This window comes from Choloepus didactylus, chromosome 5 (assembly GCF_015220235.1).
Source record: "Choloepus didactylus isolate mChoDid1 chromosome 5, mChoDid1.pri, whole genome shotgun sequence".
Classification (NCBI taxonomy): domain Eukaryota; kingdom Metazoa; phylum Chordata; class Mammalia; order Pilosa; family Megalonychidae; genus Choloepus; species Choloepus didactylus.
The window spans coordinates 56474075-56488937 of NC_051311.1; the positions used below are offsets into that span (position 1 = coordinate 56474075).

At 38.8% G+C, this 14863-nt stretch overlaps 1 protein-coding gene across 7 annotated transcripts in view; it reads right to left on the reverse strand.

Moving 5' to 3' along the window:
• CALD1 (caldesmon 1) overlaps positions 1 to 14863 on the reverse strand; it is a 167597-nt gene that overhangs the window by 19510 nt on the left and 133224 nt on the right. For 5 of the 7 annotated variants that reach the window (XR_005216950.1, XM_037836109.1, XM_037836111.1 and 2 more), the window contains 4 exons: positions 11058 to 12021; positions 9735 to 9812; positions 5393 to 5538; positions 23 to 284 (listed from right to left, as the gene is read on the reverse strand). Coding sequence is in view for 6 of the 7 variants with exons in the window: in XM_037836109.1 (XP_037692037.1) it covers positions 23 to 284; positions 5393 to 5538; positions 9735 to 9812; positions 11058 to 12021 (1450 nt within the window). In the remaining variant the exon portion in view is untranslated. The remainder of the gene's footprint in view (positions 1 to 22; positions 285 to 5392; positions 5539 to 9734; positions 9813 to 11057; positions 12022 to 14863) is intronic. The other 2 variants (XM_037836114.1, XM_037836115.1) reach the window with 2 other exon arrangements.

Genomic DNA, 14863 nt, shown 5'->3' on the forward strand with positions numbered 1-14863 from the left:
ACGCGCCCCGCGCCCTCCTCACCTCCTCTCTGACTTTTCGCTCTGCCTCCTCCTGCTTCTTCTTCTGCTCCTCCTCCTCCAGGACCTTCCTTCGCTCCTCCCTCTTTTTCTTCAGCTCCTCCAGCTCTACGGCAGCCTCCTGCTGCTTCTGCTTGAGCTTTTCAAACTCTTCGCTCTCCGTTTCCCCGCGGCGGCGGCGGAGCTCCTCCAGTCGCTTGCCGGCCTCCACCTGGGAAGTGGCTTCCGCCTCCTTGGTCTCGGCGCTCGCCTTCCCTCCGCCGCGGCTGTGGGGGAAGACGAGGGAGTTTATAGCCAGAAGCCTTGCAGCCCTGCCTGCGTGGACGCGGCGTGTTTTCTCGCAGGTTGATGGACCCTCCTAGGCTTTGCGTCCCAGACCTAAATCTCCACTATCCTATGTCTGTTGGATCTTCACGCGACCCCAAGGAGGAGGTCGGAGTCTGTCTGGAATCACCAGGTCTGTCTGAACGGAGTCCCTGCTCTGTCATGGACCCTCAGTTTCCTCGACTGTCAAATGGGGCAAAAACTATCCTGTTTCCCTCAGTGGGCTATCCTTAGGCTTCCATGAGATTATATATTATAAAGATGTTAATTTACATATCTATAAATTTATCAGAAAAGGAAGGCATGTGGTCCAAAAAATGACTTACTGTTAGAATGAATTTGAAAAGCTAGGAGTGACTCTATTCACTTCCCCAGTAAATTACTAGTTACTTTGGGTGCATGGATCAGGAGGGAAGACAGCAAGGCTCAGGGGACTGGGGACAAATAAAGATGGCTGAATTAGGGGTAGGCCCTGAAATAAATGTCTATCCACAGATTTGACTTGAGCTTAACCCTAGCCGCTGATCTCTGCCAGATGAAATTACCCATAGTTTCTTGATTAATAGCTAAACACAGTAACATATGTCTATTCTTACAGAAATGGTCCTAGAAAGTTGTTACTGACTCGGCATTAACCTTTGGCCTCAACTGGAGTATTTTCTACTCCCTCTGGCCCCAGAACAACCAGAATGTTCCTTAACAGGACATACGACTCTTAGCTCTGATATGATGTGATTAGGGTTAACTTTCAAATCATCCTTTATAATTTACAGACACCTTTCATATTCATTATCTCATTTATTAGTCAAAATAACTGGGAGGATGGCAGGTTAGGTTTATTATCCACATTTTATGAATAAGGAAACTATAGGTGAGAGAGAAAAAGTAATTTGCCCAAACTTTTGGTAGTTGGTAAGTGGCTGATCCAGGACCTGATTTCACTGCTTCTCTACTCCACATTTACTCTTCTTTTCACTATATTACACCCATAGTTAAACATGATTTGTTGTAAAATAAGAAATCAATTGAAATAGAACACGGTAGCCTCCCACCTCACCTCTCATCCCTGACCTTAAGGACAGACAGTCTGTGTGGGTTGATTTCTACCTCGAAGTCTTCAGAACTTCTACAGTCAGGGTCTACCTGACTGACAGCAATGCTTCATCAGATAGCATAACTTATAAAACGGGGAGAAAAATGGGTGTTTTGTAAGTAGGAACTAAAATTGAAACTATGTTGAAATTTTCTTTGGGAATGAAGGAGGACCCACAGGGATTTCAGCATAGAATTCTAAATGTCAGACTAGAGCCAGAGCAGGATCCCAAGAACACTTATATTAAAATTTTATTGCAGGAATGGCATTCTTAATCTTTAAAATAAATCAGATAAAAGATGGAGTGATATCATTAGCACCTGCTGACCCTGAGCTTCATTAATGAACTGGAGTCAGGACATTGATGATTATCTTCAAAACAAGTCTGTACTCACAGTAGACTTCAGCTGAACATTATGTTTTCATGGAAGCAGAATTCATATAAGTGGGATCCTCCTGGGATTTTATTTAGCAGACTTTAGTGGTGTGCTCAAAGGGCTTTGTTATAGGTAGCCTTTAACTAAGAGACAAGAATCTAGATTGTCTACTATTTAATACTTACTAAGAAGTCGTGAGGGTGTTCTTAACTAGGTTTGAACATAGGTGGCCCATTCCTGACCCTTTTGTCTAAAGAACACATGTATTACAACTCTCTAACATCATTTATTTCACATGGAGAATGGTACTGTGTTTCTAGATATGGAGCAAAAAGGGAAGGGTAAAACAAAGAATGAACTAACTAGAGATACACATTAAATAACATTGATCATATGGTGTACACTTCGTGCTTTTAAAATAGTGAGGTGGTTCTGAATGTGCTGTGTCCTCTGGGACAATGTTTTTCAAACTGCAGGTCAGGAAATCCATTTAGTAGATTGTATTCAGCATTTTAAAAAATGAAATGGCATACATCAGAGTGCATTGCATAGAGCAAAGGAAAACACCATTTCTTGAAACATTTGTTTGTCATAAATATGTATGTATGTGTGTACTGGGTCATGATGTAAAAATGTTTTCTTCCTATGGACTGAAATTAAAAAGTTTAAAAATATTGTTCTAGGCTCTTGACAGTTAAAGAAGCATTCTTCTATTTTGAAGTCAAGCAAGGTTAGGAGCCCCTTAAAGTTTTTCATTACCTTTTCTGGGTCTTATGCAGGGCCTGTGGCTTTAGATAGGAAATTGCCTCCCTGACTTAATTGAAGGTTTCTCCATCATCAGAAATGAGTTTGCTCTCCATTTGTGTACCAGAGTTAGAATGGCAAAACACATGCCTATAGAAATTTCTCTGGATTCCGCTAGGTGTCGCTCAATCTTCATTTTGGACAATCCAAGTCCATCATTAGGAATTGGTTAAATAATTCATGATACATCCATATAGCGGAATACTCTAACATCATTAATACTTGAAGTGTACACTTATATTTATTGGTATAGAAAGCTAGGCATGATACATTTTTATACACAATGCAAGAGTCAGTTAAAATATAATATATATGAGTATAATTATAAATATATATGTAAGGATATATGCCTATCTTGAATGTAGTATATGCAAAGAAAATATCTGGGAAAATGTTAATGGTGGTTATCTTTAGGTGGTAGGTGATTTTATATACTTCTATTGTCTGAATGTTTTAGAATGAGTACATATTTTTTTCTATAATGAGAAAAAAATTACCTTAATTGTCATCTTAAAAAATAAAGAAAAAGGCACAGCAAACTCTCATTTTGTGCTTTCTATAAAACCCTTGGCATAATCTGCTATCTCTTTAGCTTGCTCATTGCATTGAGATTCTTATGTCATGCTTTAGAGAAAACAATCCAGTTACAAGAACACGGAAACATCAAAGGTGGCAGTAATGAAATCAAACAACAAACTATGCTCAAACAGAAGCAAGAGTTCTGTCCACATAATCTCTGTCCATAGGTACTGGCATACCCTCAGCAGCATCAGGATGCCATCTATATGGGAATTTCTTCCCTAAGGTTCCCTCCCACATCCCTGGCATCTTGAGGTAAGTCTAGACAAACATTCAAGGCTTGGGACCTTTAAGAACACAGTCTTGTTTTCATTTAAGCTAGTAGCACTATGCTTATCTAAGCAGATGCTGTTCCTTCCTTCCCTCCTTCTTAGTTTGTAAGTATACTGAGCTAAACTAGGTTTCTCTGCTTCTATCAGTATCAGCTTCTAACTGAACCTAAAACTCAACACATACCAGCAGCTAAAACAAAAACCAATAATGTGGTAGCAGCTTGGACCTATAATTTTTCCTGCTGGAACATGGAAAAATTAACGCAAGAGTCACAAATAGGAAAATAACAGTTCTCAGTGTTCAACGTGTTGCCCAACCCCAAAACTCCTCTCTTTGAATTACTCAGTTCTTTGGATTTCCACACAATAGGCATGTTAATTATTAAATTGAGTTTTACTGAAGCTGGTCGGCAAGTCTGCTAATTGTTAACCAAACTTCTTTCTACTGGTAGATTTTTAAAAACATTATTTCTCTTAAAAATTTATATATACCTATAAAACGTATTTTAAACTATCAAATAATAAGCAATAAAATAATTAACATTTATTGACTAGTTTTAATGAATTTGATATTGTTATAGGGCTTTAAAACATTAAACTATAGGCACTTCTGCAAGCTCTGGACATAACTTATCAGCCTGAATCCACTTGCTGTATAGATTTTCTAGAAAGTCCTAGATTTTCACATCTATTCCCTTGCCAATATCAAGTAACATCAATAGGTTCTACACTTTTTATTCCCTCACGGTTGTATTCAGGCCTTTTAATACACCCATTTTTCTTCCATGTGCTTCATGCACTCATTTGTATAAGTGTGACTAGGTTTTTGCTCACATTTTTGTATAGAAAAACTGTTTGGGGGCAACTGCATTTACCATCCTGGCCTTTTATGTGAGCTTGAAGTAGCAAAGGCGCAGGTGTAAGGAGCTTCTACACAATGCCTTGCTTGATGACTTGTCCTATTCAAACCGTTCAGAAATACAGGGTCTATAGGCCACGCTGCTGTCAGAGAACAACCCATGGAAATCCACATTACAGGAACCCAAGGCTCTTCTGTAGCACATTTGGCACAGCAGCTAGTGACATTACAGAGGATTGTGATTTGGAGGAAGTGTGTTGTAGGAGTGGGCTACAGAGAATCAGGTAGCTAGGTGCCCATGGCAGGCTTCTGAGAATTGAGCCGTTCTACAAAACCCATAAAGACGTTCCAGTATTCAGATGAATCTAAAAAATGAGGGTGTGCCCGCATACCTTGGCCTAATCTGCCCTATAATCAATTGCCCAGCTTTTCAATATGATGGGGTTGGGGAGTTGGTAAGGAGGGGAAGCTGAGGCTATACAATAGGGTTTTCCAAAATGTATTAAATGGAGCATGAGTCCCATGTCCTTTTCCTCCCTCTCAGAAATTCCCAAAGCAAATTAACATATTACGGACTCTCAAAGTCATGTGGTAAATCTGATCATCTTAAAGTTTCCCAAGTATTTGAGCATGGAATCAATCTTAGTTTTATGCATCATCTATTTATAACTTTTAGAAAATGCATTCTTGGAAATGGTACTGAAAAGTGTCTCTTATGAAGCAGGCTGGACCATATAGATAATGAATCTATGATATTAACTCTGGGAATAATGTTTTCAACAAACTGATCTTACTGTGAACAACAGCATGGATGCCAAGCATTGATCTGTCTTGCTAAATAATGGGAAAAAGCCCTGTCAGAGTAATAACTGCTGGTTTTCTGTTAATGATGTGGAAGGCCTGACCTGCTGATTGAGTATCTCCAAAACAAAGGCTAATGACCTCACAACAAAAGTATGCTGACTGTTAAGCATGTTTCTGTTCTAGCTGGAGGCACAGGATAGGAAGACTGATTTAAAAAAAAAAATACGATCACGGTCACTGTTAGCTAGTCACTACTTCTTACCTGAAAATATTCTCGGTGTGTTTAAGTTTGTGGGTCATGAATTCTCCATTCTGTGACTTGACTTCTGTAAATCCCTTCTTTCGATCCATGAAGCTCTTAAATTCTTCTTTGGGCTCTTTGTCCTTTTTAATCTTCTCATCTTTGATCTAACCAACAGTGCATATCAGGAAGAAACAGAATAATAAAAATCTTGTTAGGTTTTGGTTAGTATCACTAAATAAGACCCTATAATTCATAAGGGCCAGAAAATTCAGAAGGAACAAACCATCATGAGAATGATGTGGCAAAACTGGGGTCAGAGGAAATTCTAAGAGAGTGAGTTGTGGTCCTTCAGCCTCTGAGCAAAGACCTTGACTGCAATTTTAGGAAGTGTCACAATCATCCCTGATCTCACAGGAGTTTTTATTTTTGAAAACATGGAAATGTTACCATTTGGAAACTATTTTTTTATTGGAACTCCATTAAGGGTGGCCATTTGCAGTTCCCACTGGGAAGAGAAGTCATTAGAGTGGCCTTGGTGGAAGAATGGACAGGTTTCTTTTTTGATGGGGGGCAAATCTTGGAGAAGGAAACAAAAGTGTGGATAAGGAAACAAGAGAAAACTTACCGAGTCTGCCAGATTTGCCTAACCAGTTCTGGCAGATGTCAGAGGACAATCACCCATATATTTTAACCAAATAAGTAGCAAGAGTCACAAGGGACCAGGTTTGGAGTCATCACCACTAAAATTCTAACAGAATAGGAAAAATTCCAGAGATTGCCTTGAATTCCATTGCCTCTGAAAGTGATTTTATGATTGTTGTGATTATTGTTGTTGTTAGGGAGACAGAGGAAGATGAAACATGCTGGGCAGGTGTCAGCGTTAATATTTTGTGGGTTTTGTTTTACAAGTTCCTCAAGGCAAAAGAGATGATTTCAAAGTAAACTGAATTTACATAGCTTTGGGGGGCAGGAGCAAAGGCGTTCCAATTACTTCACTTTCATCATCTCACCCATTCTTAACAGATGTGTGAAAACAGGTGCAGTTCATTATTCATCTTTTCCAGACAAACAGGTTTAAAGCACCAATGTTCTAAAGAAACCTACAGAGGAAGGGTAGGGCTTTAGGTGCTAGCCAGATGTTCTCCCCTTACCTGATCACTCACCTCTGTCCATTTATTCTTCTCATACCCTCTGAACATTTACTCTTAAGGTGCATGTTTTACAAAGCAGAGTACATTTCTGATCTCTACTGATGAGCCTTCAACCATCCTTTGCCTGATTGTCATCTTTGGACATTATTTCATATTAAATTACTACAGATAGACTATTCACTATTTTGTTGCCCTAATTAAAGAGTTTAATCTTTTCCCAAGGGATGTGCAGCTAGAGTTCCCTTGAACATGCTGAAGAGAGGAGATGTTGTCTCGTCACTACTTCTGAAAGCTTTGTAAGTCAAGAAACCTGAGTGTTAGTTCCAGTGCTGTCAACAAACAAATCACCTAACTTCCCCTGGATGCCAGTTCCATGTATGTAAAAAGAGAGGGTTGAACTAGATGATCCTTCCCTAATCCTTCCTTCTGCAAATTCCCTCTTGGCTCCTGATTGGTGGTGCGAGGCTACAAAGAAGAGAAAGAAACTGTGGCCTGTCCTGCAGTTTGATTGTGGCTCCTTGGTGGCTGTGCTTGTGCCATCTATCAATGGGATAACACATGAGTATATTATGGAATAGAAATGCAAATGACTCCCTTGTGCCAGAGAGACACTCAAAGGACCTAGTAAGCAAGTCAGAAATGGCTGAGATCAGTCTCTGTAGTGTATCACTTTGCATTATTTTATTACAGAATAGGGAAAATAGCTGGATGCAAGTTGCAGTTTTTAAGACTAGGTTTAATGCTCTTTTGTTAGTTTCAGGAACCCCAAGTTCTTTTCTGGGTTCAATTTCTATTACATGGACGTCTTCTAAACTCCTGGCTACTGAAAACTTAGTCCACGGACAACATGGATCTCATCTGTATCTCACATCCTACAACAGACCCAGTGAATAAAATCCTGCATTTAACAAAATTCCTAGGTAATTAGTATGCACATTAATGTTTGAGAAACACTGGTCTAGAAGACATGAACATCAGTATATTATGAGCAGCACTCCCATATTTTTCTATTAGACGCAAGAGTTCCAGGGTAAAGAACTAAAAAGAGGCATTTTATAGTCAGAGAGGAGAGAAAGAAAGGCAAATTAATTAAAAGGCTGGTGGTCATCCACTATCTATCATACCAAACAGAGTTACTACAGTGGGCGAAAGACAGGTTTTTGTTTTTGGTTTTAAAAGTTTTAAAGTAACTTCTGGAAATGTTTTCTCTAAAAAGGTTCATGGGATATTTGTGTTTACTTGTGGGTGACCCATCATGCCTCAGATGCGTAGATCCATGAAATGCAGTTTTTACTTCTTGTTTGTTGAACAAGAAGGGGGAAATAAAAGGAAAAGGTCATTTAAAATGGCTGGATCATGAACACATGATTCAGAGCCACATACATAAAGCAACATGACTAGTTGGAAAGGGGGAAAATCTAGTTATTCAATCAGTTTTAATGTACAGTGTTAAAACAAGAATGACAGCATTTTTTACTTTTAAGCCTGGGTTGAGGCACTAATCTGTCCTTGTGTTCAAAAGAGGCCTTCAGTTTTGGGACACTGGAATTGTAAATGCTGCAGGGCAAACTGGGAACAGGGGCAGCTGTGAAATCATTCCCTGGGGTATTTCAGTGCTACCAGGGACATCATGGAAGTAAACCCTTAACTGAAAAGGGGCAAAAGGATGATTTTGCACTTCTGGTGCACAGACACCTTACATTGACAGATAATATTTTGGCCATTAAAGGGAAATCACGTTTTAGTGAATTGAATTAAATTTTAAATATGGAATCCAAAGTGTTTTCTCAGGCTCCCTTCTGCCATATAAATTTAATCACCAAGTTATGACTGCATGCCCTCTTTCTGCTTTTATAGGATTGTAGTTAAAGATATTCACCACTAAACACTAGCTTTATAAAAGAACCCATGTGGGACACTTCTGCTTGAGCTCAGTTCCAAGATAACCTTCATTTTTGTAGGTGAATGTAGGTGTTCTTTGACAGAAAATGAGAACAGTGCTTGCCAACATGCTCAACTACTTTCCTCAGCTGCCTCATGAAAGCCAAATTCATTTTCTCAGTTATCAGCATTATGCTGTCTTCTTCTTTTACATGGGCAGAATTCACTTTCAGTTTTCACTCCGAAACCATCACAATTTCTATTAGAAACAGCAAGGAGCAAAAATTTTAAACAAATAAGTAAAATATATAAAATAAACTAGGTTTTTTTTTATATGAATCTCATGAAAAACTGTTTAAGGAAATAATCACACAGGCCCACCCCCATATTTAATCTGGTCCCTATATTTTCTAAATGTGATTTTTCTGTTTAAAATTTTGAGTTTTCATAATATATGCCACCATAGGCAGAAAAATTTAGGGAGCATACATTTGGGTTAGAGTTCTGGGGCTTCAATTTATCTTACCAGTCCTATAGGCCAAGTAATTTGAATCTTCCTATGGCTGAGAATTCAATTTTACCACTTTAAAGTACTTTGGATTTATTAAATACTGTCATGATTTCTAGGCATTACTTGGAGCTAAAATAAAGACAATGGTTAAAATGATGTCAGGCTTTTGATGTGGCATTTTGATCATATGGGATCCTACTAGCACTCTATTTGCAGCAGCACCTGGTTTGTCTCCTTGTTTACTTACCATACAGTCAAACACCAGCTCCTGTGTGTGCCTCAGAAATGCAATGCAGAACATTTTGCCAAACTTTTCTTTCGAAAAACCAAATGTCACCTTCAGGTCACCAAATTTTCTACTGAGATGTTATGGGGGTATTTTTCCCTTGAAAAGTTAAATCATTAGTCAAAGCCAGTTGGAAATAGTTCATGATATTTGAAAGTAGGATGGCTCCAGGAGGGAAAAATAGCACACTGAAGTGTGGAAACTCAGGAAGATTTGATTAGTGCAGTGTTTTTCAAACTTTGTTGACTGTGACCACAGTTAAGAAAGACAATTCATATTACACGGCAGTAATTACTACCTATAGTGCTCTCTAATCTTTTCTATTTGACTCTATTTCATTTTTAAAATGCTGATGGACACATTTTACTAATTTCAAGATGCTCTAAATAGATTAACCATTCAGTGGATCATGAGTCATGATTTGAAAAACACTGAATTAGAGATTACAACTTAGAGATCATCAGACTTGAAATGCCATGGAACACTGCTATCTTTTGCTTTATGATCAGGGTATTTTTCCATAATATTTACCTCTTCTTTTTTGAAGGTAGTCTTGTCTTCTTGGGGCTTTTCTTTTTTAACTTGCACTTTAACCCCTTTTTCTTCTCCCTTTCATTTTCAAGAATGGTAAGGTCATTCATGTCAAAGAAGCCCTTCCTATCTTGTAAGTGAGGGGGTGTACAGATCACCTTGCACGTGCCAGGGAATTACTTCTTTTTTTGCTGTCTTAGTGCTCACATTTCCTTCTGGTGCCAGTGGTTCTGAATAGGAATGTGGGATATTCCCACCATAAAATTTGTTGTGTACAATGTGCTCACTGAAACCTAGCGTGACACGGTGCTCCTTGTAGGTGTTTACAAACCTCGTGTGTGGTTTGGTGCAATTTGTTCATGACTTTCTCAATTATAGCGGTGTTCACGAACCCCTTGTACAGAAGCAAGGGTATAAGGCAACTTCAGTGCAATGCAAACAGTGATAGAGAGTTCTCTTTGGAAAGGTGAATATGCAAGATGCAAGCCTCTCTTTTTTTTCTTTTCTGTTTTTGGTGGTTAGATACAGCGTTTTCAATGTAGCCTTGCAGACAGAAAAAACACTGTTTAGTAGCTTACAAATATTTTTTCCCACTATTTCCACCATTCCACATGCCACACAAATTTGTGTTACCCAGATGGTAAAAGATCTTAATTACCAGGCAGTTATAAATTGATACTACCCTAGATGAATGGCTTTCTGCAAGTCTACTTTAAGCTCAGGTCTACATGATGGCAAGTCAGTGTTTTGACATTTTTTATAAAGGTCCAAATCAGCTCCCCCCACCCCCTTTATTACAAGTTGGTTTCAAGGGATTTATTTTGCCTTCTTATGATGAAATTTATGACCATGATTCTCTATGTCAGTTTCCTACCCCAACTTTTATAATTTTTTATTAAATGTCAAACACACAGTTGAGGTGAGAAGTTATGGGTCTGTTGCCTCATGAAGACCTATGGAAAGAGGTAGGATGTTATAAGAGTGAGTTTAGATGCAGGCACAGAACAATAAGTCAGCATAGCACCACCACATGTATCATTCTTGGAGTAATTCATTTTTTTTTTTTTTGGCATTCATAACAACCAAGCATAGAGCAGTTAATTTCTCTCTGGTTGTCCCAGTAAACTTGGCCAATTGATTATTTAGCCATCAGTTAATTGCTTCATGCTTGCTTACTGCTATGGCCTAAAAAAAAATGAATAGGGTGTCAAATGCTCAAGCACATGGGGCTATATGAACGTGCCCTCAGTCGGAAATTTGCTGCGCATTACATTTCTCACAAATCACAGGCATCACACATTTGGTGCAAAATGTTTACTGTACCTGTTTCTTTAGGGCAGCTGCCTGAAGTTTATCTTCTTGCACTTTCTTTTCATTTACCCCTTTTCTTTCTATTTTCTCTTCTACCTTTTCCCCTTTTATCTTTTTCTCTTGCATTTTATTTCTTTTTTCTTCTAGCTGCTTTTTAAGTTTTTGCTCTTCTATCTTAGCCTTCTCTTCCTCCTCTGCCTTTATCCTTTGCCTCTCCTCAGCTGCTCTCTTCTCTTCCTTCTTAATCCTTTCCCTCTCCTCTGCCTCCCTTCTTTCTCTTTCTTGTGCAGCTGTTTTTTCTTCTGCTTCAATTCTTGCTTTCTCTTCTGCTATCTTTTTGTCTTGCTCAGCTTTAATTCTTTCTCTTTCTTCTGCTTCCAACCTCATCCTCTCTGCCTCAGCCCTTTCCCTGGCTTTCTCTTCCACCTTTTCATTAAGGGCACCCTCATCTGAATCTTGCTTCCTTTCCTCCTCTACTTTAGGCTCTTCTGCACTGATTTGCCCATTTTTCAATGGCATTGCCACTGTTTCCTCTTGGGTTTCTGTTGTTTCCTCTTTTACCATCACCTCTACCTGATTTTCTTCAATGCTTCTTTGCTTTGGCTTCTCTTCTTCCTCTTCCTCCTTTTCTTTTTCTTCTTTCTTCTTTTCTTCAGCATCCCTCCAGTCGTTCTTCTGGTAGGACCGTGTGACTATTTCGGTTTCCTCTATCTCATATCTTTCTTGGCGACTTTCACTTTTTTCTTCTTTCTCTGCAGTCTCATTTTCAGCTGTGTTGTTTTGCATTCCTCTGCCTGGTAGTGACAAACTTGCATCTGTTATTGTTGGGTCAAACTCCTTCTGCCTCTCCAGAGCTTCCTGAAGACGTTTTTGGCGTCTTTCCTCCCGCCGAGCCAGGCGCTCCAGGAGTGCAGCCTCATCGTCGCCCTCCACCTGAGTGTTTGTGGTGGTTGCCTTGGTCTCTTCTTCAGGCACACTGTAAAACAGAAACAACAACACCAGAGTCAGCTTGCTGATTAATTGGTCCACTGGATTCATATAGCCTGTGCCACTCTGGGACTATAGCAGATGCCGCTGCATCCCCTTGCACCTTACCATTTCAATACATCCTGCCTGGCTTCCAACTGCTGGTACTTAAAAATCTTAGTCTTTCTCTGGTCTGTTCCACCTGCCAAAAGTGCTGGGTATTAAGGCCCCCTGGGAGCAGCCCTCAAACAAATATTGATGAGCATCAGTGTATAAATACTTCAGCTCTCTCACCTTTCTGGGTGGATAACTCTGAGGTGCATGTTCCACACTGGATCTTAGAGTTCCCCAAAAGGGCCATACTCCAGATACCCACAATGGTAACCCCACTTGGTCGTGAAACCTTTATTTGGTTGCCTTCCTTTATCTTTCTCACTTCCCCACACATCTATCAGTGTTTTCTGGGTTCATCTCACTAATAAACTACTTAACTCCAGTCTTTTTTCAGGATCTGCTTCTTGGGGAACTCAAACTAAGACAAGGACCAAACTGAAATAATGAATGAATTCCTCCAGTACCACATAGTCTTCTCACATGTCACCAAGCCATCCAGAATTCCTGATTTAGAGTGGTGGGACCTAAGGTACTTTGACTGGACGAGAGTATACTTTGTAGTGTGGGGATGCTACACTTAGGCCAATGACCCCTGTAGTCGAGCCACAATTTATGTTCCTCCTTCCATAGTCATGGGAAGTGGTTGTCAGCCAAGGATTAGATTACCCCACTTTCCCCTCCTTGTACCGAAGTGGGGCCATGTGATCCATATTTGCCATTAAATGTGAGCAGCAGTGATGTGTCCAGACCAAGACAATTAAGAAGCAGAGGTGCATTCTCTATCCTCTTTCTCCATCTGTTGACTAAATCAGAGGATTCCAAAGCCCAATTCCACCTACTGGCCAGAAATAAGAATGTTATTGCATTAAGTTACTAAAATTTGGGGAGCTCATTGTTATAGCATACATTACCCTAAATAATACATACACTATTTATGTTATTTGTCATTTCTATGAACAAAGGGTTTCTTGTTATTCTTTTCTATAGTAGACAAAGGACAGTTAAATTTAATGTTTATAAAAAAAAGAAAAGAAGATCTCCAAAAACCAAACTGTACCACATCCAACACCTCACTCACTATTACAGGATGCTGAACACTGCCCAAGCCAGGGGTGTTGGTCTCAACTGGCAGGAAAAAACCAGTCATGTGATATCAGGAACTGTGACAAGAGTTGGAAGATTATGTCTTGCAATGTTTAGAAACTCCATCAAATTTCATGGTTCATACCAAACTTGGCCCTTTTGAAGTTCAAGTTCACTTAATTTTGGAAAAACACTTTTCATGTTTAACAACAAGAAATGGCAGAGTAAAAGGTAGATTTTTAAATTTTCTTCTCCTGAGCTGTTGCTGCAGGACACTATCTCCATGAATTAGGCATATAAAGATAAAATTTCCCTGAAAAGACACACAGTTTAGAATTTAAGGGGAAAGATCTATACATCAGGCATTTGGAACAACTGAAATAAAACGGTTTTTAAAAGGTACCCCAGATTCCAAAGTACTCTGAGTTAAGAAACCAACAGACTGTACTGTAGCCTTTCTTTGCCTAAATATAAATAATGACAACAATCATCAGTGGAAGTTCAGTGCTAGTTAGGGTTGTTTAGCTTCAAGAATCATCTTGTAGCTAACTAACATGCCAGAGATAAATTGTATGATGTCACACCCAAATATGGTTTTCTAAAAAGAGAAGAATTTTGTATTATGTCAACATGAAATGACTAATAATAATAAAATGTGAAAAAATAAGAGATATACAGCTTGAAGCAAGATTTCAAAAACAAGAAAAGCTACAGATCACTAGTAACTTTATGAGTCACTACTGATCACTCACTAATAATTAGATTCCAGAAAACTTCAAGATATTTTTTATTTTTAACTCTTTCTTTCCCTTCCCACTCAGCTCAAAAACAGAAAGGACAATAAATAACAATGCTGTTCTCCTCCTATAAAACTCTTGATACCCGTCTTCCTAATAATAGTGAAAATTTATTGAGTGCTTACTTTGTGCCCAAGCATTGCTCATTTTACATGTGTTATTATCTCATTTAACCTTGACAACACTCTTAGAAGATAGGTATGGTTTTTATTTTCATTTAATGGAAAAAGAAATAAGCTTAGAGGTGTACCTATGATTTCACAGTTAGTGAAAGGTCAAGTGTAGATTCAAAGCCACATAGTGAATTCCAAAGATTATTCCTCCCTAATTAGGAGCGACTTACTAAGGGACAAGGTTTCTCTTTATTCCTCATCTAACCAATAGGCTTCCCATTGAATTCATCCTGCATGTCAGCATTTTCAAGTCTGCTTCTGAGAAACTTTCTGATGTTCTACCTCAAATTAGGCTTAAAGAAGCCAGAGCTCTTTCCCTTCAGAATTTTCTAAATAGACTGAATTAATGCAACTGGCAACAGCCCCCTCCAAACACACACAAAAATAAAACAACGAAAAACCAAAACCACACACAAGATCTTATATGGTGGTTTTGTTATAATTCAATCCATAGTTTTAAAGTAAAATTAATTTTGTCCACCATTTTCCCCTAAAATAGCCTCATCTTTCGTAGACCTCGAAGCATATAAAGTCAGTTTATACTAACCGTTAGTGTAGCAAACAGTCTGACTGTGTTTCTGTTGCCAAAGCCCTTTTTGAAGATGTTGAAGCTATTAAGTGTTTTTGACTTCCCTGATTTTTACTAGGATCTGAATAGGAAAAATGCAGTAAACCCCTAAGCTGG